This window comes from Pseudophryne corroboree, chromosome 4, assembly GCF_028390025.1.
Source record: "Pseudophryne corroboree isolate aPseCor3 chromosome 4, aPseCor3.hap2, whole genome shotgun sequence".
Lineage (NCBI taxonomy): Eukaryota > Metazoa > Chordata > Amphibia > Anura > Myobatrachidae > Pseudophryne > Pseudophryne corroboree.
The window spans coordinates 875881377-875907138 of record NC_086447.1 but is presented as its reverse complement, the minus strand read 5'-3'; the positions used below and the strand labels follow the sequence as shown (position 1 = coordinate 875907138).

The 25762-nt window shown below is 43.9% G+C and overlaps 1 protein-coding gene across 3 annotated transcripts in view; it reads right to left on the bottom strand.

Annotated features, from left to right (window-relative positions):
- KIF6 (kinesin family member 6) overlaps positions 1 to 25762 on the bottom strand; it is an 873149-nt gene that overhangs the window by 195710 nt on the left and 651677 nt on the right. For all 3 annotated transcript variants that reach the window (XM_063918838.1, XM_063918839.1, XM_063918840.1), the window contains exon 16: positions 6101 to 6151. In XM_063918838.1, the coding sequence (XP_063774908.1) occupies positions 6101 to 6151 (51 nt within the window). The remainder of the gene's footprint in view (positions 1 to 6100; positions 6152 to 25762) is intronic.

Sequence of the window (25762 nt, the reverse complement as noted above, 5' to 3'; positions counted from 1 at the left end):
CAAAGCCTGTTGTAGAATACGCATGCTGGATAGTGAACCTAATCCAGCGAGAAATCGTCTGCTTAGAAGCAGGACACCCAACTTTCTTGGGATCATACAGAATAAACGTAGAGTCCGACTTTCTGTGATGAGCAGTCCTCTTCACATAGATCTTTAGAGCCCTTACAACATCCAAGGACTTTGATGGAATTGAGGAGTCAGTAGCAACTGGCACCATAATAGGTTGGTTGATATGAAAAGCCGACACAACCTTTGGAAGGAACTGCTGACGCATCCTGAGTTCAGCTCTATCTTCATGAAAGATTACGTCGGGGCTTTGACAAGACAAAGCCCCCAATTTCGACACACGTCTAGCAGAAGCTAAGGACAACAATGTGACAGCCTTCCACGTGAGAAACTTGACCTCAATCACCTGTAAAGGCTCGAACCAATCCGATTGCAGGAACTGTAACACCACGTTAAGATCCCAGGGTGCCGTAGGTGACACAAAGGGAGGCTGAATGTGCAGAACCCCATTTAAGCAAGTCTGAACCTCAGGGAGGGAAGCCAGATGTTTCTGGAAGAAAATGGATAAGGTCGAAATCTGGACCTTCAGGGATTCCAAACTCAGGCCCAATGTCCACACCTGCTTGCAGGAAGAGGAGAAATCATCCAAGTTGAAACTCCACCATAGGAAACTTCTTGAATTCACACCAAGACACATACTTTTTCCAAATGCGATGGTAATGTTTAGACGTTACCTCTTTCCTAGCCTGTATTAGGGTAGGAATAACCTTGTTCGGAATGCCTTTCCGAGCTAATATCTGGTGTTCAATCTCCATGTCGTCAAACGTAGCCGTGGTAAGTCTTGATAAGCGAACGGCCCCTGTTGTAGAAAGTCCTCTCGAAGAGGAAGATCCGCGTACCAAGCCCTTCTTGGCCAGTCCGGAGCAATGAGGATAGCCTGAACTCTTGTTCTCTTTATGAGCTTTAGAATCCTTGGAATGAGTGGAAGTGGAGGGAACACGTACACTGACTTGAACACCCACGGAGTTACCAGAGCGTCCACAGCCACTGCTTGAGGGTCTCTCGACCTGGAACAGTACCTACGAAGCTTCTTGTTGAGATGGGAGGCAATCATGTCTATGTGAGGTACGCCCCAAAGACTTTGTCACCTCTGTGAACACCTCCGGATGGAGGCCCCACTCTCCTGGATGGAGATCGTGCGTGCTGAGGCAGTACGCTTCCCAGATGTCCACTCCCGGAATGAAGATTGCTGACAGCGCCACCGCGTGTTTTTCTGCCCAGAGGAGGATTCTTGTCACCTTTGACATCGCAGCTCTGCTCTTCGTTCCGCCCTGTCGGTTTATGTAGGCCACTGTCGTTACATTGTCCGACTGAACTTGGGCCGATCTTTTAGAAGATGTGCCCCGTGTAGAAGACCGTTGTACACGGCTCTTAGTTCCAGAATATTTATTGGAAGGCTGGATTCCAGACTTGACCACCTTCCTTGGAAGATTTCCCCTTGGGTGACTGCACCCCAACCTCTGAGACTTGCATCCGTGGTTAGAAGGATGCAGTTCTGAACCCCGAACGTGCGGCCATCTAGAAGGTGAGGCAGTTGTAGCCACCATAGGAGTGAAATCCTGGCTTTCGGCGACAGATGTATCCTCTGGTGCATGTGTAGGTGAGAACCCGACCACTTGTCTAGGAGATCCAGTTGGAAGGACCATGCATGAAATGTTCCGTACTGGAATGCCTCGTAGGAGGCAACCATCTTCCCCAGAAGGCGAATGCACTGATGAACTGACACCTGGGCTGGCTTGGTATCCGTTCAGATGGCCGACCATGTTATGGTCGAGTCATTAGGTCGACCACTATTGGTCGACATTGACATGGTCGACATGGACACATGGTCGACACATGAAAGGTCGACAAATGAAAAGGTCGACATGTGTTTTTTAGCTTTTTTTTCTTTTGGGGTACTTTTCCATACTTTACGATCCACGTGGACTACGATTGGAACGGTAATCTGTGCCGAGCGAAGCGAAGGCACCATGCCCGAAGCATGGCGAGCGAAGCGAGCCATGCGAGGGGACGCGGTGCACTAATTGGGGTTCCCAGTCACTTTACGCAAAAAACAACACCAAAAAAAGTAAAAAAACTCATGTCGACCTTTTCATGTGTCGACCTTTCATGTGTCGACCATGTGTCCATGTCGACCATGTCAATGTCGACCAGGTCGACCTAATGACTGTCGACCATAACATGGTCGACCATTCATACCGGAACCGGCTGGCTTCAGGACATCCCGGACCATTGTTTGAATCACCAGCGCTTTTTCCTGCGGTAGAAACACCCTCTGTACTTCCGTGTCGAGCATCATCCCCAGGAAAGACAATCTCCTTGTCGGCTCCAAATGTGACTTTGGAAGATTCAGGGTCCATCCATGATCCCTGAGCAGTCGAGTCGTGAGAGCAATGCTCTGCAACAACTTCTCCCTGGAGGACGCTTTTATCAGCAGATCGTCCAAGTATGGAATTATATTCACTCCTTGTCTGCGGAGGAGAACCATCATCTCTGCCATTACCTTGGTGAACACCCTCGGTGCCATGGAGAGGCCGAATGGCAGTGCCAGGAACTGATAGTGACAGTCCATCAGCGCAAATCTGAGATGAGCCTGGTGTGGCGGCCAAATCGGAATGTGGAGGTACGCGTCCTTGATATCCAGGGATACCAGAAACTCTCCCTCCAGACCTGAGATCACCGCTCTCAGATTCCATGTTGAACTTGAATTCCCTCAGATAAGGGTTTAACGACTTCAGGTTCAAAATTGGTCTGACCGAACCATCTGGTTTCGGTACCACAAATAGGTTTGAATAGTAACCCTTGTTTTTCAGATGAGGTGGAACTGGAACAATGACATCTGACCTTTCCAATTTCTGAATGGCTTCCTGTAGGATAGCCCTTTCCGTCATTAAAGCCGGCAAGCCTGATGTGAAGAATCTGTGAGACGGGAGCTCTTGAAACTCCAGTCTGTACCCCTGGGACACAATATCCTGTACCCAGGGATCCAAGCAGGATGACACCCAGACGTGACTGAAACGTCTGAGTCTCGCTCCCACCTGCTCGTTCACCAGGCTGTGAGGTCCACCGTCATGCTGAGGATTTTGAGGAAACAGAGGCAGGCTTCTGTTCCTGGGAACCTGTGGGTGCAGGTTTTTTGGATTTTGCCCGACCACCTCTGAAGAAAGTGGTAGGCGGCTTGGACTTCTTAGCTTTTGCGGCCCGAAAGGACTGCATTGAGGACGTAGAAAAGGGTTTCTTCTGCGTCTGAGTGGCTGAGGGAAGAAAGGTTGACTTACCAGCGGTTGCCGTGGAGATCCACGCATCCAATGCTTCCCAAAGAGAGCCTGACCTGTGAAGGGTAGGTTCTCCACACTTCTCCTGGATTCCGCATCTGCCAACCATTGGCGCAACCAGAGTCCCCAGCGTGCTGAGACAGCCATGGAAGATGTCCTTGCATTCAGATGACCCAGGTCCTTCATGGCCTCTACCATGAAACCCGTAGAATCCTGTATGTTACGCAAAAACAATTAAATGTCACTTCTATCCATAGAATCTAAGTCCTCTAGTAATGTGCCTGACCACTTTACTATGGCTTTAGAAATACATGCACAGGCAATAGTGGGCCTTAATGCCACGCCTGAAGCAGTGTATATAGATTTGAGCGTAGTTTCAATCTTGCTGTCAGCCGGTTCTTTCAAAGCGGTGGACCCAGGGAAAGGTAAAACCACCTTTTTAGACAGTCTAGATACCGAAGCGTCTACTATAGGTGGGTTTTCCCATTTTTTCATATCGTTCTCAGGGAAAGGGAAAGCAACGAGAACCCTTTTTGTGATCTAGAATTTATTTTCCTGATTCTCCCAGGATTTTTCAAATAATGCGTTTAATTCTTCAGACGCAGGGAAAGTCAGGGAGGCCTTCTTATTGTCTGTAAAGTAAGCCTCCTCTACCTGCTCAGGTGGTTTGTCAGTAATGTGTAACACATCCCTAATGACCTCAATCATGAGCTGCACCCCTCTGGCCAGGGAAGCCTCACCCCTCCCGCATATCCGCATCACCGTATGCCGTGTCAGAGTCGGTATCCGTGTTGCATAATCTGAGCAAGCGCACGTTTCTTTGGGTATATGCAAGGGGATTTTGAGGTAGTGGGAACAGAAACAGACAAAACCTCCACAGATTGTTTTAAAACCTGTGCTTTAGTCTCATAATGCGCAATCCTAGGAGAAATCTGGGATATCATTCCCTTAATAGAAGCCACCAACTGGGGTTCGGATTCGGAAGGCTGAGACATGATATTACATTCCTGAGTACATGGAATGGATACCTCTGGTGAAGATACATATTCTGCAGCACAAGATACAGAGTCCCTGGACATAGTAATGTGAGATTTGCAGACACACACAGGAAAATGTCAGTCACAGTTTGTACCTTCAGAGAGACACAGAGTTAATGGAGCCAGCAGCCTTCCTGTGCCTGACTCTAATAAAAATAAGAAAACTAGAAAAACTGCTATGGCGCTCCCCTAGCTGTGACCGGCTCCACCGGGCACATTTTCTAAACTGAGTCTGGTAGGAGGAGCACAGAGGGAGGAGCCAGCCCACACTATTAAACTCTTAAAGTGCCCATGGCACCCAAGGGACCCGTCTATAGCCCATGGTACTAATGTGGACCCCAGCATCCTCTAGGACGTAAGATAAATCACTGTAATGTAGCATTTCGTAAACAGATACAGTCGTGGATAGGCATGCGCATATCATTGTAATCAGCAGAGTCTGCTTGTGCATAGCGATGCGAATAAGACTCATTTCTGGCAAATAGACACCAGACACTAACGGAGTTGCAAGGGACCTGTCAGCTCAGTCACGACAGGCATATGCGTGGCGTATTGAGGCAAGATGTATAGATATGTTCTTTTACATCTGTGCTCGTGCTGCAGCACCCTGCAGCATTTATGCCGTAAAAAAGGGGCACGTCGGTGGTCGTGTGTACGCCATTCACACCAACAATCCCATAGCACTGCATGGTGCGAATGATGCCACAGCATGGTGTATTGTGTAGGGTACACACAGGGAAATTGTCATCCTGCAGCACGCTGCAAGCAACAATACAAGTGGATACATATGTATGTGGACACACTGTAGGTGGAGTTGATCATGGAGAGTGCTCAGAAATGTTCAGGAAAAATGCTGAGAATGATCAGGAAAAGTTTTCAGTTAGGGTGTGCAGAATGATTAGGAGGAGTACTCAGAGTGTTAAGGTGGAGTGCTCAGAGAATCCATGTGGAGTGCTCAGAGTTGTCTTCAGGTAGAGTGCTCAGAATGATCAAGAGGAGTTATCTAGAGTGTTTAAGTGAAGTGCTCATAGTATTCAGGTGGAGTGCTCATAGTATTCAGGTGGAGTGCTCAGAGTATTCAGGTGGAGTGCTCAGAGTGTCTTCAGGTAGAGTGCTCAGAATGATCAAGAGGAGTTATCTAGAGTGTTTAGGTGAAGTGCTCATAGTATTCAGGTGGAGTGCTCATAGTATTCAGGTGGAGTGTTCAGAGTATTCAGGTGGAGTGCTCAGAGTGTCTTCAGGTAGAGTGCTCAGAAAGATCAAGAGGAGTTATCTAGAGTGTTTAGGTGAAGTGCTCATAGTCAGGTGGAGTGCTAATAGTATTCAGGAGGAGTGCTCAGAGTATTCAGGTGGAGTGCTCAGAGTATTCAGGTGGAGTGCTCAGAGTATTCAGGTGGAGTGCTCAGAGTATTCAGGTGGAGTGCTCAGATAATTCAGGTGGAGTGCTCAGAGTATTCAGGTGGAGTGCTCAGAGTGTGTTCAGGTGGAGTGCTCAGAATGATCAAGAGGAGTTCTCCAGAGTGCTCACAGGTGTAGTCTCCATTAGAATGCTCAGTAAGTATGCTGGTCTAGCACGCTACTAATGTTCAGGACATAAAGGATGCATGCAGAGCACTCTACAGGAAGTAATATTAAGCTGACAATTACTCATGTATAGTAATTATTGTATTGTAGAACACTAAGCACAGTATCATAGAAATTATGACTGACCCTTACACATACCTAGGGCTGCCCTCTGCATTCTCCGCTGTTCTACTTCTGCTTTCAGGTGATCTATACGGGGTACAAACAGAGCAATATTTAATTGAGAATATTTCAGTTTGCTGGCTTTTACATCACATCAATATGCTGCTACTTGATAAAATTGTTGCAAATTATTTTCCCGATGCAGATGAACTGTATTTTCTTTTTTTTTTTAAATTCAGTAATTTTTTATTGATAGTGTTTTACATATACAAAAAAAAAAAAAAAACATACAGCAGCTAAACCTAGCTCAACAAACAGGTCCAGTACAAAAAATAGTATATCAAAAACATCAATGACATTGGAATTACAGTATGGGGTATATGCAATTCCGGGCGAATTGCTGCACTTTTTCGCCCGTTTTTAAATTCGACACAATTCGACCGTCGAATTCCGGCAGGTGGGTGCCGGAATTCGACATATTCAATAAAAAACGAATTCGACAGTCCCGCTGTCGAAAAACGGCCGATTTGACGGATTTTGATTAGATTTTTAAAAATGTAAAAAAACCCGGTAAAAAAACAGAAAAAAAATTGCGTGGGGTCCCCCCTCCTAAGCATAACCAGCCTCGGGCTCTTTGAGCCGGTCCTGGTTGCCAAAATACGGGGGGGGGGGGGGAAATACGGGGGATCCCCCGTATTTTAACAACCAGCACCGGGCTCTGCGCCTGGTCCTGGTGCAAAAAATACGGGGGACAAAAAGAGTAGGGGTCCCCCGTATTTTTTGGACCAGCACCGGGCTCCACTAGCTGGACAGATAATGCCACAGCCGGGGGTCACTTTTATACAGCGCCCTGCGGCCGTGGCATTAAATACCCAACTAGTCACCCCTGGCCGGGGTACCCTGGAGGAGTGGGGACCCCTTCAATCAAGGGGTCCCCCCCAGCCACCCAAGGGCCAGGGGTGAAGCCCGAGGCTGTCCCCCTCATCCAAGGGCTGCGGATGGGGGGCTGATAGCCAAGTTGAAAATGGAAGAATATGGTTTTTTGCAGAAGAACTACAAGTCCCAGCAAGCCTCCCCCGCAAGCCGGTACTTGGAGAACCACAAGTACCAGCATGCGGGGGGGCCCCGCTGGTACCTGTAGTTCTACTGCAAAAAAAATACCCAAATAAAAACAGGACACAGACACCGTGAAAATACAACTTTATTTCACACATGCCGACACATACATACTTACATATGTTGACACGCCGACTCTGGGCTCGTCTCCAATGTCGACGTCCGGGGTACCTGAAAATAAAATTATACTCACCTGATCCAGTGTCCGGTTCTTTTACTGTAATCCACGTGCTTGGCAAAAAAAAAAAACGCATTTACCCGAACCAGACGGACTGAAAGGGGTCCCATGTTTACACATGGGACCCCTTTCCCCGAATGCAGAGACCCCCCGTGAATCCTGTCACAGAAAGGTCCCTTCAGCCAATCAGGAAGCGCCACGTCGTGGCACTCTCCTGATTGGCTGTATGCGCGTCGGAGCTGTCAGACGCGCATCGCACAACTCCCTCCATTAGTTTCAATGGTGGGAACTTTGCGGTCAGCGGTGGGGTTACCCGCGGTCAGCCACTGACCGCGGGTGACCTCACCGCTGACCGCAAAGTCTGCCAGCTCAGATGCGCAAGCTCAGTCTGCCAGCTTAGACGCGCAAAGCCAATCAGGAGAGTGCCACGAAGTGGCGCTTCCTGATTGGCTGAAGGGACCTTTCTGTGACAGGAGTCACGGGGGGTCTCTGCATTCGGGGAAAGGTGTAAACATGGGACCCCTTTCAGTCCGTCTGGTTCAGGTTAATGCGTTTGTTTTTTTTGCCAAGTACGTGGATTACAGTAAAAGAACTGGATCAGGTGAGTATAATTTTATTTACAGGCACCCCGGACGTCGACATTGGAGACGAGCCCAGAGTCAGCGTGTCAACATAGGTAAGTATGTGTGTCGGAATGTATGTAATAAAGTTATACTTTCACGGTGTCTGTGTCCTGTTTTTTTGGGGGTATTTTTTTTTGCAGAAGAACTACAGGTACCAGCGGGCCCGTTTCCCCCCGCATGCTGGTACTTGTGGTTCTCCAAGTACCGGCTTGCGGGGGAGGCTTGCTGGGACTTGTAGTTCTTCTGCAAAAAAACAATATTCTTCCATTTTCAACAAGGCTATCAGCCCCCCATCCGCAGCCCTTGGATTGGGGGGACAGCCTCGGGCTTCACCCCTGGCCCTTGGGTGGCTGGGGAGGGGGGACCCCTTGATTGAAGGGGTCCCCACTCCAGGGTGCCCCGGCCAGGGGTGACTAGTTGGGTATTTAATGCCACGGCCGCAGGGCGCTGTATAAAAGTGACCCCCGGCTGTGGCATTATCTGTCCAGCTAGTGGAGCCCGGTGCTGGTCCAAAAAATATGGGGGACCCCTACTCTTTTTGTCCCCCGTATTTTTTGCACCTGGACCAGGTGCAGAGCCCGGTGCTGGTTGTTAAAATACGGGGGATCCCCGGTAATTTTTTCCCCGTATTTTGGCAACCAGGACCGGCTCAAAGAGCCCGAGGCTGGTTATGCTTAGGCGGGGGGACCCCACGCATTTTTTTTTCTGATTTTTACACCATTCCATTTAAAAAAATAATAATAATATGTTTAAAAATATATAAATAATACTTGTGCCTCCTAAATAGACAAACCAAGTACCTAATCCCTTCTAATATAAATAGATATGCTATTACCAAAAAAAAACCCACAAAAAAAACCATGTTTTTAAAAATTTTTATTAGATTCCGCCAGCAAAGTGTGGCGGATTGAAAATGACGAATTTACTGTCTAAAAGCACTGTTGTCGAATTTACAATCTCCAATTGAATATACTTTTGTCGAAATGCCGCATTTGTACCATTGCAGAAATGTCGAATTTGACAAATGTCGAATTTCAAAAAGTCGAATTTGGAATGGCCGTTTTTTTGGCAAAAAGTACTGTATTGCATTGTCGAATTTTTTTTGGGGCGAAAATGTCCCGTTTTTCGACATTTTCGGGAATTCGACCGCAATTGCATATACCCCTATATCTGTTAAACAAGATATGACATGTAGCAGGCAACATATCGCACATATATAGTCAATACAACAATAAGGAGTCATTTCTAAAGCCTCCATGCTTCCCGCATCGCCCCAGAGCAAACAGGCATAATATCACATTCCGTATTAGCTACAGTATACATTACACAGGATACCTTCCCCTTTCCATCACGTCCCACCCACTCCAAGGGCTGACGTATTCCATCTATCCCATTTATTAGAGTATTTAACCAGCATGTCACTAGATCTAAACATTGCTCGCTCATGGCCAGAAACCTCATTGACCAGAGCCCGCCAATGAGATATATTGGGTAATTCAGGGGAGAACCATTTTCTGGCTATCAAGACTTTTGCCAGAGTGGTTAAGCATAGTACATAACGATATATGACCAGAGAATGCGTCTCTTCAAGGTCTAACCCGAACAGGCACAATCTAGAGTTCATTACTGGCAATGATGGTTCTGTAAGGACAATATCATTCCAAACTGCAGCCCAAAATGGTGCCAACCTTGGGCATGACCATAATAGGTGCCAAAAGTCAGCACCCTCCCCATTGCACTTCGGACAGCAGGTATCAGAGCGAAGATGTGCATTATACAACATTACTGGGGTACGATATGTTCTATGTAAGGTATAAAAATATACCTGCTGATATCGAACACACGGGGTGATATAACGAATGGATCCCAAAATCTGTATCCATTGTTCATTGGAGAGATCGCCAATATTACCTTCCCATTTAAGTTTCAAGGGGTCAAACAGATGAGAATTAACCTGCACATTCAATGCGGCCTAAATCAGAGATATGTGTCCCCTGGACCCCAACGAAAGGAGCAATTTCCTGACTGGAGACACCGATATAGTTAAGGGGGCCGTACCCAGCTGCGCCTGCAGTGCATGACGCAGCTGGAGGTAGTGAAAAAAAGCAGTATTAGCAACAGCATAGTCGCCACGTAGCCGCTCAAATGATTTAAGAATACCATTATCATAAAGCTGAGCAAATGTTGTAGCTCCCTATAAGAGGCATTAAATCACAGGGGTGTATCAGTATCAATGTCTTGCCAGTCAAAAAAGGTGTGCGCCAATCGCCAGACCAGAAGAGCCTGTCTAAGAATAGGGGGAAGACCAGAGAGAGTAGAGCCAGATAGCAAAAAATTAAGTAGAGAGAGAGGAGACTCCACCCACTCGGCATAGAACCCCAACAATGTGTCCCCACCTGCATCCAGGAGCCAACAAGAAAGGTAAACCAGCTGAGAGGCCAAGTAGTATAGTCTCAAATTAGAGAGGCCAAGACCTCCATCTAACTTGGACTTAACCAGGGCCTTCATAGCCACCCTAGGCGCCCCGCCTCCCCAAATAAAAGAGTTCAATACGCTGTCAATAGAGGAAAAAACTTTTTTAGGTATGTACACAGGAGAATGTTGCAGCACATACAGATACCTGGGTTGGATAGACATTTTAAATAAATTAATACGGCCCATCACAGTGAGAGGAAGCTTCTTCCACAGGTGAGCCTTCTTTTTAAAATTACGTGTCACAGGCTCCACATTTAACGCAACATAGTCCTGCGGACAAGGAGAGATCCAAATCCCCAAATATTTAGACTGGAGGGTCCACTGCAGCGGGCAAGAGGAGTCCGTCACATCAGGGAGAACACCAGATATGGGGTAGATATTGGACTTGTTCCAATTTATCTGTAAACCAGAATAAGTTCCAAAATGATTAACTAACTGCAACATAGTGAGTAACGAATTCTCAGAATCATTAAGAAATAAAAGCATATCGTCAGCATATAGTGCGATAGTATCAACATGGCTCCCAACCTTAATGCCTACAATGTCCGGGGACATACGTATGCAACTAGCTAGCGGTTCAATGGCAAGGGCAAATAGGGCCGGAGAGAGTGGGCAGCCCTGCCTCGTACCCCTCTCCAGTGAAAAGGGTCATGACACATGACCATTGACTGAAACACGAGCAGCCGGGGAAGAATAGAGCAACTGGACCCACCGAACAAATTTAGGACCGAACGCAAATTTATGAAGCACTTCCCACAGGTACCCCCATTCTACCGAGTCAAAGGCCTTGGCAGCATCCAGGGACACCACCACTGCCCCCGCCTCGGACCTGTCCCCTCTCTGCAGATGGCAAGAGTCTTCGGAGGTTCTGTACCGTAGACTTCCCCGGCATAAAACCCGTTTGGTCACAGTGGACAATAGATGTAACAACTTTATTTAAACGAACAGCTAAAATTTTAGCCAAAATTTTTACATCTGTTGATAATAGGGAGATAGGGCGATAGGAGTCCGGGGAGGTGGGGTCCTTACCCAGCTTAAGAGTTACTATTATTATAGCCTCAGACATCGAGGGGGGCAAAGAACCGTAGTCAAACAAAGTGTTAAATAGTTCAACCAAATAAGGGGTATAGAATTCTTTAAAGCGTTTGTACAATTCAATGGGTATTCCGTCACACCCGGGAGCCTTATTCTTGGGGAACGATGCTATAGCAGCATCTAATTCCTCAGTGGTGAATGGGGAATCCAAATATTCAACAGATTCCGGAGACAGTTGGGGCAATTTTATATGGGAGAGATAGTCTCTCAGTTGATCCATTGTATAAGACACTTTAGACCCGTACAGCGAAGAGTAGTAATCAAAAAATACTTCAGTAATATCAGGGCATGAGTACTTCATAACACCCTGGGGATCACACACCTGTTGGACAGAAATACTACCCCTCTCTTCCCTAGATAGGAAGGCGAGATAACTATCCCCAATCTACGCCTGTGAGTATAGAGAATGCTTGGAGAACAATAACCGACGCTTGGATTTATCTAAAAGAAACGTCGTCCACTCCCGTCTAGCCATCTCCCAGCTATCATGCAAGGAGGGGGATTTGTGCAAAATATAGTCGGCTTCTAATTGACAACAAATTTTTTCAAGGCGGGATTCCTCTTCCCTACTAGACCTTTTAACAGCAGCCACCCTTTTAATAAGGGAGCCACGGATAGAGGCTTTAAATGCATCATGCTTAACAGTAGGGGTAGGGCAGGAGGCGTTAAAATCCTGGAAGTCTCGCCAGTCAGCAAGCAAATCAGCTCCATCACCCATTAAGGACAGCCAGAATGGGTTAAGTTTCCAAAACAAGACCCCCTGGGGAGACAAAGGATCTAAGACTAATAAGACAGGTGAATGGTCGGAAATCCCTCTGGGTAAGTATTTAATCTGAGTTACCTTAGGGGTCTAATCTGGTGATATGAGGGCCAGGTCAATACGGGAGAATGTATTAAAAGTAGCCGAATAGCAGGAGTATTGGCTGTCATGGGGAAACCGGACCCTCCAAATATCAATTAATCCCAATTCAGTAGTTAAATTAGAGAAGGGGGTAGGAGAAGGAGATGATAGATCAGTATGGGGGCTCTCTCTCCAACTGTCTAAAGATAAGTCCATTACATTATTATAGTCACCAATACAGATGGTGGGAGTAGATGGTGACAATGCAACAAACGACATAGCTTGTCGCAAAACATCATTATTGTAAGGGGGGGGGGGAACATATACTGCAAGAATATGTAGAAGGGTGGAGTTAACGAAGGCTCTAAGAAAAACAAAGCGACCATACTGATCCACCTGACTATGATCTAAATGAAAATTTACAGATTTTCTGATAAGTACAGACACCCCCCTGGCATTTTGTGAAAAGGTAGAATGAAACAGCCATCCCACCCACGTTTTTTTCAGGGCCATCGTCTTAACACCAACCAAATGAGTCTCCGAAAGCAAATAATATCCGCCTTATATTTTTTAGCTTGCGACAGGACCAATGCTCTCTTTATTTTATTGTTAAGGCCCCTCACGTTCCAGCCGAGTAGGTGAAGCCCCTCAGATGCTACCAACATTGAAAGACGTTAGACTGGAAAACAGGAGAAAAGAAGAGAAAAGGAGAAAAAGGTGAAATGACACAATGACAGAGAATACCTCATCAGAGCACATGTAGATCAGAGCAGCAGGCGTACAAATACGCAAAAGAGAGGAAGAGAAAAAGTTCGGAGCAATCGAGAAACAAGGACGCCAGAACACATCCACCATGACTATAAAGATACATTGCAGCCTTAAATCACCAGCAGTACTTGACCATAACAAAAAATACCAATATTTAAGCAAAAAAACAATAAAACAGCAACAACCCAACCACCCCCCACCCTGTACATCCATCAGGAACCTAGATATAGCTATATCCCCAACCAAACTTCCCGTTACCTAAACTAAAAAAAAACCTAAATAGTAAAGGTCGTAAAAAGGGAACAGTTAGGAGTAGACACCCCCAACTACTATATCACAGCAAGGGCTCCCTGTAAAGGAGAGTGGCCCCCGGTAAAAAGACATACAAATAAACCTGCACATACAATAGTCAACCATATGACCTCTCACATAATTAAAAAAAAGAAAAACCTGAGAGAGAGAAAAAAACCACAGAATAAACTGGCGGTACAATAGGAGCTCCATTCAGCGAGGTACACGGGGTCTCTGCTCCAGCCACGAGTCGGCCTCTCTCGGAGAGTGGAAGAAATGGGTAGAGCCCTCATATATCACCCGCAGTCTGGCAGGGAACAGCATTGAATACTGAATCTGCCTGTCCCTCAGCTTTCGTTTGACCTGAAGAAATTGGGACCTGGATTTTTGTACGTCCATAGCAAAGTCAGGGAAAACAGACACAGAGTGGTTATCAAACTGCAACGGACCGTGCAACCTGGCCAGGCGGAGAATGGCATCCCGATCCTTGAAGTGGAGCATGCGGGCAATAAAGGTGCGCGCTGGGGCACCGGGAGGGGGGGGCCTGAAAGGGTAAACGATGTGCGCGCTCCACCGCGAATTGCGCACTAAAATCATCTTTTTTAAACATGCTGAGTAGCCAGTCCTCCACAAATTTTTCTGGCTGTGTACCCTCAGCTCGCTCAGGCAGCCCCACAAAGCGTACGTTATTTCTTCGTAAGCGGCCCTCCATATCCGACAACTTGGTTTTAATAGCAGCCATCTGGGATGAAAGGTCAGCGACACTATCCTTGAGTGGTGCAGTCACATCTTCAATGTCAGAGACACGTTGCTCTACACCCCCCACACGTTCACGCAGCCTTTGCATGTCATGACGAATAATTGAGATATCAGCCTGAACCTGGCCGATCTTGTCCATCACCCTCGTCTCAGACGTATTGATGGCTTGCAGAATTTGCTGTGTGGATTGCATAACATCAGTAACAGAGGTTTCCTCCGAAGCGTGCTGCGGTGAGGGAGGCGGTGCAGCCTGGGTACGCGGGGGTGTCGGCCCGCGTGGATTTCTAGCAAATCTTTCCAAGCGCGCAGCAGTGGCAGCAGCATTGCCGTTTTTCCCATACTACTGCAGGAGGAATAATCGCTCCAGGAAAAAAAGAGTAAATAAGCACAAAGAGAGTGGCAAAGTCTTATATTGTGAAGCTTGGAGTACAGTAGCTGCTTCAGGGAATTAAGAAACACAAAATGCACCCCTGAGTGTGATCAAACAGGATCCAAGATAAACAGGTGTTGCCTTATAGGTAATTGTCTGCACTTAGTATAATATTAGGGCAATGGATATTGTCTGAATCAAAATATAATTCATTATAAATAGGCGATGTTACCATAGTGGACAGTATACTGGATATATATAGTAAGGAATAGATATGAAATAAGTTTGAATGTATGAGGTAATGTTTAGCTGATTTAAGAGATTAGGTTTGTGTATGTGTTTATATAGATATACTGTATATTTGTGTTTTACAGCAAGATGGTAAAAAATAGTGTAGGGAACAGGTTTATTCTGCTCTAGTCATAAATAAGGCCAGAGAGGTTACAGTAAGATCAAGAGTCATTGTAGAGAAAAGGTATTAGGCCATAAATGATAATAGGTATGTGACAGAGCTCTGTTGGTCATTGGAATTCACAGGTGTGCTTACAGTAGATCAGAATCTACTGGTTTGTCTATTGTCCAGTGAAGGTTAAAAGCTAGGGAGTATAAATTAACTACTATGAAAAGAGATCACATCCATTGATAAAACATTGTGTAACCGACCCCAGGAAAACTTGTCAATACAACAGAACTTTGGATGAAAAGACATTCCAGATTTTACAATACTATACTTGCTTAAGGCAGTGTGGACACCACACTTTTATGACACCATGCCTCCGTGAACAGGACACGACAGCCCAGTTCAATGTTTGTTTTATTACACCTTGGAATCTGACAAACCTATAATTACCTATTCCATTGGAAACTATGAGAATATGATAGTTTGAATTGGTAAAATATGAGATAAAAGGACCAGACTTGTAGTTAGGAGTTAAAAGGAAGAGGGAGAGGGAGAAGAAGAAGGAGAAGGAAGGAAGTCAGTCAGGAGGAGAAGTCATGGAGAACATGCAGAAGGAATGATTCTTGGGATGGCAATCTTTAACTTGCAAGTATACATTTTATGTTAGCAATTGAAACTGTTTGTGAAACTTATGTCATGTTGTTTTATGTTATGTAACGAAGGAAGCATATATAATTATAATTAGTATATATATCACTACTGTGTATATCTTATTCTGTACGATTTGATCTGCCTGTAAATAAAGAATCATATAAAAAGAGCGGTAATATTCAAGCTTGAACTCTCTTTAAGGAATCTTAACTTAATAACTTCATAAGTCATATGTATAAGGACTGCATATATGTATCAGCCAATTAGTTTGTAAGCCTGACATAATATATTTGCAGATATATATGATAAATGCATATTAATTGAAATATATCCATATATTAAATACCATATATGATATATTAAATATTAATATTCATAAATATGATTCCATAAATCAATATTGGCGACCACGAATTGGACTTGTTATTACTGAATCTGATTATCTGATCTATAATATTTATGAGGAGTAGCAGATGCTATAAGCTGGCTACCAAATCTGCAGAATCACGGTGGGGATGTATCTATGAAAATTTATTACCATTGTGTAATGTCAATTTTGTATTCTGTATAACCTAGGATAAATGTGTTAGTGCAATATACGTTATTTTAACTAACATAATATCTATTAGGAAGCAGCACCAAAGGCTATAAGCCTGCTGGCAAAATACAAGATCACAGTGGAATAGGTTACAAATGAGAATAAAGAATTTAAAGGCCTAGAATAGAAAATGTGCACAGTGGAAAAGAGTATTTCCAAATAAATGTATAAATGTACCAGGTATTAGAGTTTAACCTTAAGACACCGGTCAATCTTAAGGAGAGGATACCTTCAGTACTAAAAACAAAGAATATATAAATTTAGCATTTTAAAAATGCAAAAGTTTTCTGTAGCATTTAGAAAAATGCGCAGAACTGCGGCTCTAGAAGCCAAACAGAAATGTAAAGAAGAATCAGGTTCACGTCTTCGTAAGGCGTGCCTGACCATTAATGCAAAAATGCATTCGTTATTTAAGTCCCTTAAACAGAAAAATAAACAGAAAAAGTTTGGGGCAGAAGCGAAAAGCCTGACAGTTTGTAATCAAATTGTCAAGATCTCTGATGAAGAGATAACATCCAGCAAGCAAGCTGAGATAGAAACACCAAACAGGAATAGTGTTGAGGTATGTGAAACTCTGTACACAGAGTCTACAGGAGTCAGAAATGACTTAATCAGTCAAGATCCTAAAATTAAGGAAAGTTACATGTTGCAGGACTGCATCAATGTGCAGCGCATGGAGTCTGCTATGGTCACACAGACCACCAGCAGAACAGCCTCTGTGGTAAAGGAAGAAAGTAGCAATGTGCCGGATGTGTCTATCATCAGACAGCACATTAATGTAAAGGAGGTAGCAGCAATAGGAGATGTCCCCTATACTGTGTCTAGTAAGGGGGAAGATCATTGTAACTCAGATTATGAGTATTCTGCTGAATACACTCTCAGAGTTCCCAATGTAAATGAAGAATTTGTTATGCCCTTAGGCAAAGGTGAATTGTCAGCAGATTTAAACACTGATAGCAGCAGTACAGTGCACACAGGGGTGGGGAAGTTCCCCATGGTGAAAACTCCCATGGCAACCAGAGTTGCAAACCTTGAAATGTATTCACCTGGAAACATGTTTAAAGGGAAAATCCATGAAATTAATTCAGGAATGCATGTTTACAAACAAAGTTCCCAAACTTATGTAACCCCCACAGAGCACTCAGAGACTTCTAGTGATGGTGCAAATGTTTGCATGCTCTCAGAGAGACCACATGCAGAGTGTCATTCTGCAAACCACACACCAATTAACAATGACAAAAAGGATCACCAGGATGAAAATGTTTTTATGCCCTGGTGCCATAACCATTTTATTACAGGTGTGGAAAGACAGAAAGCCCTGGGACCTGCAATACATATTTGGCAAAGTTTAACAAGTTTCTCTCCCCACAAAAGTAGGTTTTTTCAGAAGCTCCAAGATTCTTCCAAACTAAGGAGCCACACCAAGCAGCAAACGCTATGGTTAAAGACAGTCTGGGACCAGGCTGCATCACAAGGGAGTATGGTCACAAGTGAATACGGTAGTATCATTCCTTTACTTGTTAGATCCAATGAAGCCATTGTTTGCTTTGATGTTCAAACAGCCACAGTTTCCAAATTAAACCTGCATCATATCTGCAGCGACAATTGTGCTGTCATTGACACACAATGTGACAGGAAAGATTGGCACAGGCCAGAAACAATTGTTTGTTTGTTATTCAATCGTTAAAAGACACATTTGTAAATTCTGTACCTGATAACATGCAGCAGATAGGACAGAATGCATAGCAAGCTATGTTAAATCACTGTATAAATATCTGTGATAGTCATTGTATGTATTTTTGTTTGATTCATAGTAATCCTGGCAACCTGTATACAGAATGGTGCAAGACTCCAAAAAGACTCCAATTTACAAGGGAAAAGGTCTTCATTAACCCTTTCATCGCTGCTATCCAGCAAAATCTACATAGCATCCCTAAAGACTGATATATGGACAAATCCTCAAGGAGTTTTCCAGTTTCACAAGAAAGGGGAAGGTTTTCATTAACCCTTTCATCACAAGTAATCATTACTTGTCTTTCAAACTACATGTACACTCCCACAACAGTGTACAGCACATCTCATCACTGTGATTATACAGAACTGTCTCATCCCTTCATATACCTTAATCACATATATGTAAACATTTGTCTGAGATATATTTTATATCATTGCATATATACCTTGTAAATATTTTATGTTTTTTTTATATATTACACAATAGATACTACCTATGCTTCCTTCGTAAAAGCTTCAAAAGTAATTAAATATCTAATACAGGATGGTATACCACGTTATAACAAATTGGGCCGAGATTATTAAGTGGGATGAATAATTCTCTTAATAAAGACTGTCACAAGTCTAAGATAATTATTTGTAGCATAACAGGGTCACTGTATATGCACATGGCTGCATATAAAATAATATTGGATGGAATTAGATATATTTAAAGCCATTCCTAAATGATATTTAATATCTGTTTGAAGCAAAATTATATTCATTTATTGTATTGATAGGATGTTACTATATACACATCAAAAGCATTTTAAATAATTATTAGTCAAAATATAGGTAGGATAGAAAACGCCTTTATATGGGTTAAACTGGTATAAGTTTATGTAAGATTGAGATGTATAAATAGGTACAAGGTAGAATAAGGAGATTTAAGACTGCATGGTAATTTATTCAGTGAGGAAATACAGAACAGAGTAGGTGTACTACTCACAGCCATTTGTGGTACTATTGCCCGAAGACAATTAAGACCTACTATTAACAAGCAAGGAAAGAAAGAAAGAAAGAAAAAAAAAAAAAAGACTGTTTCATATATGCCTGTTCTATTCAAAATCACAACCTGTTTGTGCAAAAGCAATATGGACACTGGTCACAACTGCGGCATTGGATAAACGCAAAGGAAACAGAACTGCTAAAGACTGTATAAAGACTATTACTATTACTGAGGGTCGTCACAAGTACTGAATGTTCAAGACACAGCACTCGACGTACACAGCCCTCTGCCTCAAACAGCGAAATGGCAAGCAAAGGAGCAGCTGCTACGAAGAATTCTACTTCTAGTAATGGTGCAAATGTTGCAAACGCAAGGCCATAATGCAAACGCAAGGCATCTCCAATTGCAAGCAAACCACGCAGATGACAGTCTTATCCCAGTAAATTGCTACATACAAGAACAGCAAAAATGTCCAAACGTACTGATCCAGATACAGAAAAAAGGTCTACAATTGGGCTATGGTATTCCAAATGTCTGTAGAAATTAGTTTTCCTCATGAATACTGAATAAAAACCTCAGTTTTGTCTGCTTTAGTTAAAAAGTAGAATAAGGTTAGGTAAGCTAAGAATTTTTAGAGATTTTTTAAATCATAATGGTTATTATTATTACACTTATGGTATATATTATGGTTACAACGAAAGTTATGTTTGAAGGAATATTTTGAAATGTATTTGGAAGCAATTACGCTAGTTTAATGTGTGGCCAATCAAAAGAATTTCTCATGGCCACAAGGGGGCGACTGTTGCCTTATAGGTAATTGTCTGCACTTAGTATAATATTAGGGCAATGGATATTGTCTGAATCAAAATATAATTCATTATAAATAGGCGATGTTACCATAGTGGACAGTATACTGGATATATATAGTAAGGAATAGATATGAAATAAGTTTGAATGTATGAGGTAATGTTTAGCTGATTTAAGAGATTAGGTTTGTGTATGTGTTTATATAGATATACTGTATATTTGTGTTTTACAGCAAGATGGTAAAAAATAGTGTAGGGAACAGGTTTATTCTGCTCTAGTCATAAATAAGGCCAGAGAGGTTACAGTAAGATCAAGAGTCATTGTAGAGAAAAGGTATTAGGCCATAAATGATAATAGGTATGTGACAGAGCTCTGTTGGTCATTGGAATTCACAGGTGTGCTTACAGTAGATCAGAATCTACTGGTTTGTCTATTGTCCAGTGAAGGTTAAAAGCTAGGGAGTATAAATTAACTACTATGAAAAGAGATCACATCCATTGATAAAACATTGTGTAACCGACCCCAGGAAAACTTGTCAATACAACAGAACTTTGGATGAAAAGACATTCCAGATTTTACAATACTATACTTGCTTAAGGCAGTGTGGACACCACACTTTTATGACACCATGCCTCCGTGAACAGGACACGACAGCCCAGTTCAATGTTTGTTTTATTACACCTTGGAATCTGACAAACCTATAATTACCTATTCCATTGGAAACTATGAGAATATGATAGTTTGAATTGGTAAAATATGAGATAAAAGGACCAGACTTGTAGTTAGGAGTTAAAAGGAAGAGGGAGAGGGAGAAGAAGAAGGAGAAGGAAGGAAGTCAGTCAGGAGGAGAAGTCATGGAGAACATGCAGAAGGAATGATTCTTGGGATGGCAATCTTTAACTTGCAAGTATACATTTTATGTTAGCAATTGAAACTGTTTGTGAAACTTATGTCATGTTGTTTTATGTTATGTAACGAAGGAAGCATATATAATTATAATTAGTATATATATCACTACTGTGTATATCTTATTCTGTACGATTTGATCTGCCTGTAAATAAAGAATCATATAAAAAGAGCGGTAATATTCAAGCTTGAACTCTCTTTAAGGAATCTTAACTTAATAACTTCATAAGTCATATGTATAAGGACTGCATATATGTATCAGCCAATTAGTTTGTAAGCCTGACATAATATATTTGCAGATATATATGATAAATGCATATTAATTGAAATATATCCATATATTAAATACCATATATGATATATTAAATATTAATATTCATAAATATGATTCCATAAATCAATATTACAGGGCACAGTCAGTATTCATAGAAGGCAGTGCAGCACATCAGAATTGTAATTCAAATATGTTGAGAGAGACTCAGGCAACCAGCCCAATGCAGGGCCCAGGCATAAACATATATACTGCAGCTGGGTGCAGTATACTGGGTGGGAAGCAGCAGGTCTCTGTAATTGCCAGCAGCAGTTAATAATGGAGCATGTGTCCAAGCACCACAGAGAGGGGAGGGGAGAGTACCTTGTGCAGGGAGACGTCACAAGCAGGGCAGAAGGCGCTGCTGCGGGCTGGGGAGGTCCCTCCACAATGTCCAAATCTCTGCAGGTACAAGGCGCACAGCGGCGCCAGACGTCTCAGGGGGTGCAGGAGAGGTTCACACAGCAGCAGATGAGTGTGAATTCCAAAAACACCGGGGTTAAGGATGGGTTCAAGGATGAAGAATAGGGAGCTACAGCAGCCTGCTGCTTACTCCATGCTGTGCCAGGCCACGCCCCCCAGATGAACTGTATTTTCGGAGAAATGCGCCATTGTCAAATGTTATATACGTAGTTCCTGGAAAGTGCTGGCTTAGAAACCTGCTTACCAGCTGTTTCCATACATGTACTGTGTCTTTCCGTCTCTCGTAATCACATAGTTACACAATATTATCAAGGTGGATCTGCCATTTTTTTTATTTACAGTCAGTCACACAAAGTAGGGACAGACTCATTCACATATGGTGGGGGAACACGTGGAACAGAGAGACCTCTGACAATAAATAAGGGCCAAGGACCAATCCTTGAGGGCCTCCTCAAGGAAGCAGAAGGGGGGTGGAGGTAGACGTTATGACATAGAACTGTTAACGGGAGAGATAGGAGGAAAACCAAGAAAGGGCTGTGTCGCTAAGGCCAAGGGGGTGAAGGGAGAAAAAGTGGGTGGTCAATGGTGTCAAAGTCTGCAGAAAGGTCAAGAAGGATGAGGATGGAGAAATGACCCTTGGATTTAGAGGAGGAGGTAGTTGGTAACTAGGGTAAGGGGCAGCTACAGTTAAGTGAAGTTAAGTGATGGTTAAAAAGAGAGTTCGCAGAAAGAGAGGTGGAGAGGCAGATGCAGGGAACCTGCCTTAGGAGTATTAGAGGCAAGGGGAAGGAGAGAAATTAGCCTGTAGTTTAGGTTAAGAGAGGCAGGAGGGCATGTTTGAAGGAAGAGGGGAAGAAGTCAATATTGCGTAGGAAGTTAAAGAAATGGGAGAGATGTTTGAGTACATCAGTTGTATTACTGTATATAAGGGCTGGCCAAACCGGTCCTCGAGATCTACCAACAGTTCATGTTTGAACTGTTCATGTCTGTAGAATTGTCAGTTAGGAATAAATGCAGTACATCTTAATGTGGGCATTTTTCGTGTTTTGTGTTTTGGATACGGTTCCGCTGTCGTGTTTTGGATTCGTGTTTTGGCAAAACCACCCTTTCGGATTTTTGTCGGATTCGGATGCGTTTTGGATTCGGGTGTTAAAAAAACCCTCAAAAACAGCTAAAATCATAGAATTTGGGGGTCATTTTGATCCTATAGTATTATTAACCTCAATAACCATAATTTCCACTCATTTCCAGTCTATTCTGAATACCTCACAATATTATTTTTAGTCCTAAAATTTGCACCAAGGTCGCTGGCTGACTAAGCTAAGCGACCCAAGTGGGCGGCACAAACACCTGGCCCATCTAGGAGTGGCACTGCAGTATCAGGCAGGATGGCACTTAAAAAAATAGTCCCCAAAGAGCACATGATGAAAAGTTAAATGAAAAAATAGGTGCAAGATGGAATTGTCCTTGGGCCCTCCCACCCACCCTTATGTCGTATAAACAGGACATGCACACTTTAACCAACCCATCATTTCAGCAACAGGGTCTGCCACACGACTGTGACTGAAATGACTGGTTGGTTTGGGACCCACCAAAAAAGAAGCAATCAATCTCTCCTTGCACAAACTGGCTCTACAGAGGCAAGATGTCCACCTCATCCTCATCGTCTGATTCCTTACCCCTTTCACTGTGTACATCCTCCTCCTCACAGAGTATTTATTTGTCCCCACTGGAATCCACCATCACAGGTCCCTGTGTACTTTCTGGAGGCAATTGCTGGTAAATGTCTCCACGGAGGAATTTATAATTCATTTTGATGAACATCATCTTCTCCACATTTAGTGGAAGTAACCTCCTACGCCGATCGCTGACAAGGTTACCCGCTGCACTAAACACTCTTTTGGAGTACACACTGGAGGGGGGGCAACTTAGGTAAAATAAAGCCAGTATGTGCAAGGGCCTCCAAATTGCCTCTTTTTCCTGCCAGTATAGGTACGGACTGTCTGACATGCCTACAGTGATGCTGTCACTCATATAATCCTCCACCATTCTTTCAATGGTGACAGAATCATATGCAGTGACAGTAGACGACATGTCAGTAATCGTTGGCAGGTCCTTCAGTCCGGAGCAGATGTCAGCTTTCGCTCCTGACTGCCCTGCATCACTGCCAGCGGGTGGTTTTGGAAATTTTATTCTTTTCCTGGCAGCTCCAGTGGCGGTAGAAAATGAAGGAGGAGCTGTTGGCGGGTCACGTTCCGCTTGACTTGACAATTGTCTCACCAGCAGGTCTTTGAACATCTGCAGACTTGTTTCTGCCGGAAAGAGAGATACAATGTAGGCTTTAAACCTAGGATCGAGCACGGTGGCCAAAATGTAGTGCTCTGATTTCAACAGATTGACCACCCGTGAATCCTGGTTAAGCGAATGAAGGGCTCCATCCACAAGTCCCACATGCCTAGCGGAATCGCTCCGTTTTAGCTCCTCCTTCAATCTCTCCAGCTGCTTCTGCAAAAGCCTGATGAGGGGAATGACCTGACTTAGGCTGGCAGTGTCTGAACTGACTTCACGTGTGGCAAATTTAAAGGGTTGGAGAACCTTTCACAACATGGAAATCATTCTCCACTGCGCTTGAGTCAGGTGCATTCCCCCTCCTTTGCCTATATCGTAGGCAGATGTATAGGCTTGAATGGCCTTTTGCTGCTCCTCCATCCTCTGAAGCATATAGAGGGTTGAATTCCACCTCGTTACCACCTCTTGCTTCAGCTGATGGCAGGGTATGTTCAGGAGTGTTTGCTGGCGCTCCAGTCTTCGGCACGCGGTAGCTGAATGCTGAAAGTGGCCCGCAATTTTTCGGGCCACCGACAGTATCTCCTGCACGCCCCTGTCGTTTTTCAAAAAATTATGCACCAAAAAATTAATTGTATGTGCAAAACATGGGACATGCTGGAATTTGTCCACATGTAATGCACGCACAATATTGGTGGCGTTGTCCGATATCACAAATCCCCAGGAGAGTCCAATTGGGGTAAGCCAATCTGCGATGATGTTCCTCAGTTTCCGTAAGAGGTTGTCAGCTGTGTGCCTCTTATGGAAAGTGGTGCTACAAAGCGTAGCCTGCCTAGGAACGAGTTGGCATTTGCGAGATGCTGCTACTGGTGCCGCCGCTGTTGTTGCTGCGGGAGGCAATACATCTACCCAGTGGGCTGTCACAGTCATATAGTCCTTAGTCTGCCTTGCTCCACTTTTCCACATGTCCATGGTTAAGTGGACAGTGGGTACAACTGCATTTTTTAGGACACTGAGGACACTTTTTCTGACGTCTGTGTACATTCTCGGTATCGCCTGCCTAGAGAAGTGGAACCTAGATGGGATTTTGTACCGGGAACACACTACCTCAAGCAATTCTCCCTGTGAACTAACGGTGGATACCGGATACACGTCTAACACCAACATAGTTGTCAAGGCCTGAGTTATCCGCTTTGCAACAGGATGACTGCGTGTGATATTTCATCTTCCTCGCAAAGGACTGTTGGACAGTCAATTGCTTACTGGAAGTAGTACAAGTGGTCTTCTGACTTCCCTTCTGGGATGAAGATTGACTCCCAGCAGCAATAACAGCAGCGCCAGCAGCATCAGGCGTTCCACTCAAGGATCCATCAGAGGAATCCCAGTTAGGAGAGGACTTGTCAGACTTGCTAATGACATGGCCTGCAGGACTATTGGCGTTCCTGTCTAAGGAGGAAATTGACATTGCTGGAGTTGGTGGTGTGGTTTGCAGGAGCTTGGGTACAAGAGGAAGAAGGGATTTAGTTGTCAGTGGACTGCTTCCGCTGTTACCCAAAGTTTTTGAACTTGTCAATGACTTCTGATGAATGCGCTCCGGGTGACGTACAAGGGAGGATGTTCCTAGGTGGTTAACGTCCTTACCCCTACTTATTACGGCTTGACAAAGGCAACACACGGCTTGACACTGTGGGTAAATTTACTAAGGTGGGAGTTTTTTTAGAACTGGTGATGTTGCCTATAGCAACCAATCAGATTCTAACTATTATCTTCTAGAAGCAGCTTGATAATGTTAAGTAGAATCTGATTGGTTGCTATTGGCAACATCACTAGTTCTAAAAAACTCCCACCTTAGTAAATTTACCCCCTGTTGTCCGCATTTCTGTTGAAATAATTCCACACCGAAGAGGTGATTTTTTTTTGTATTTTGACCAGGCATGTCAATGGCCTTATTCATCCCACGGACAACAACTGTCTCACGGGTGCCTGACATAAACAAACCACATCACCATCAGAATCCTCATCGTCAACTTCCTCAGCGCCAGCAACACCCTGGTGTACTTCAACAGTGACATCTTCAAT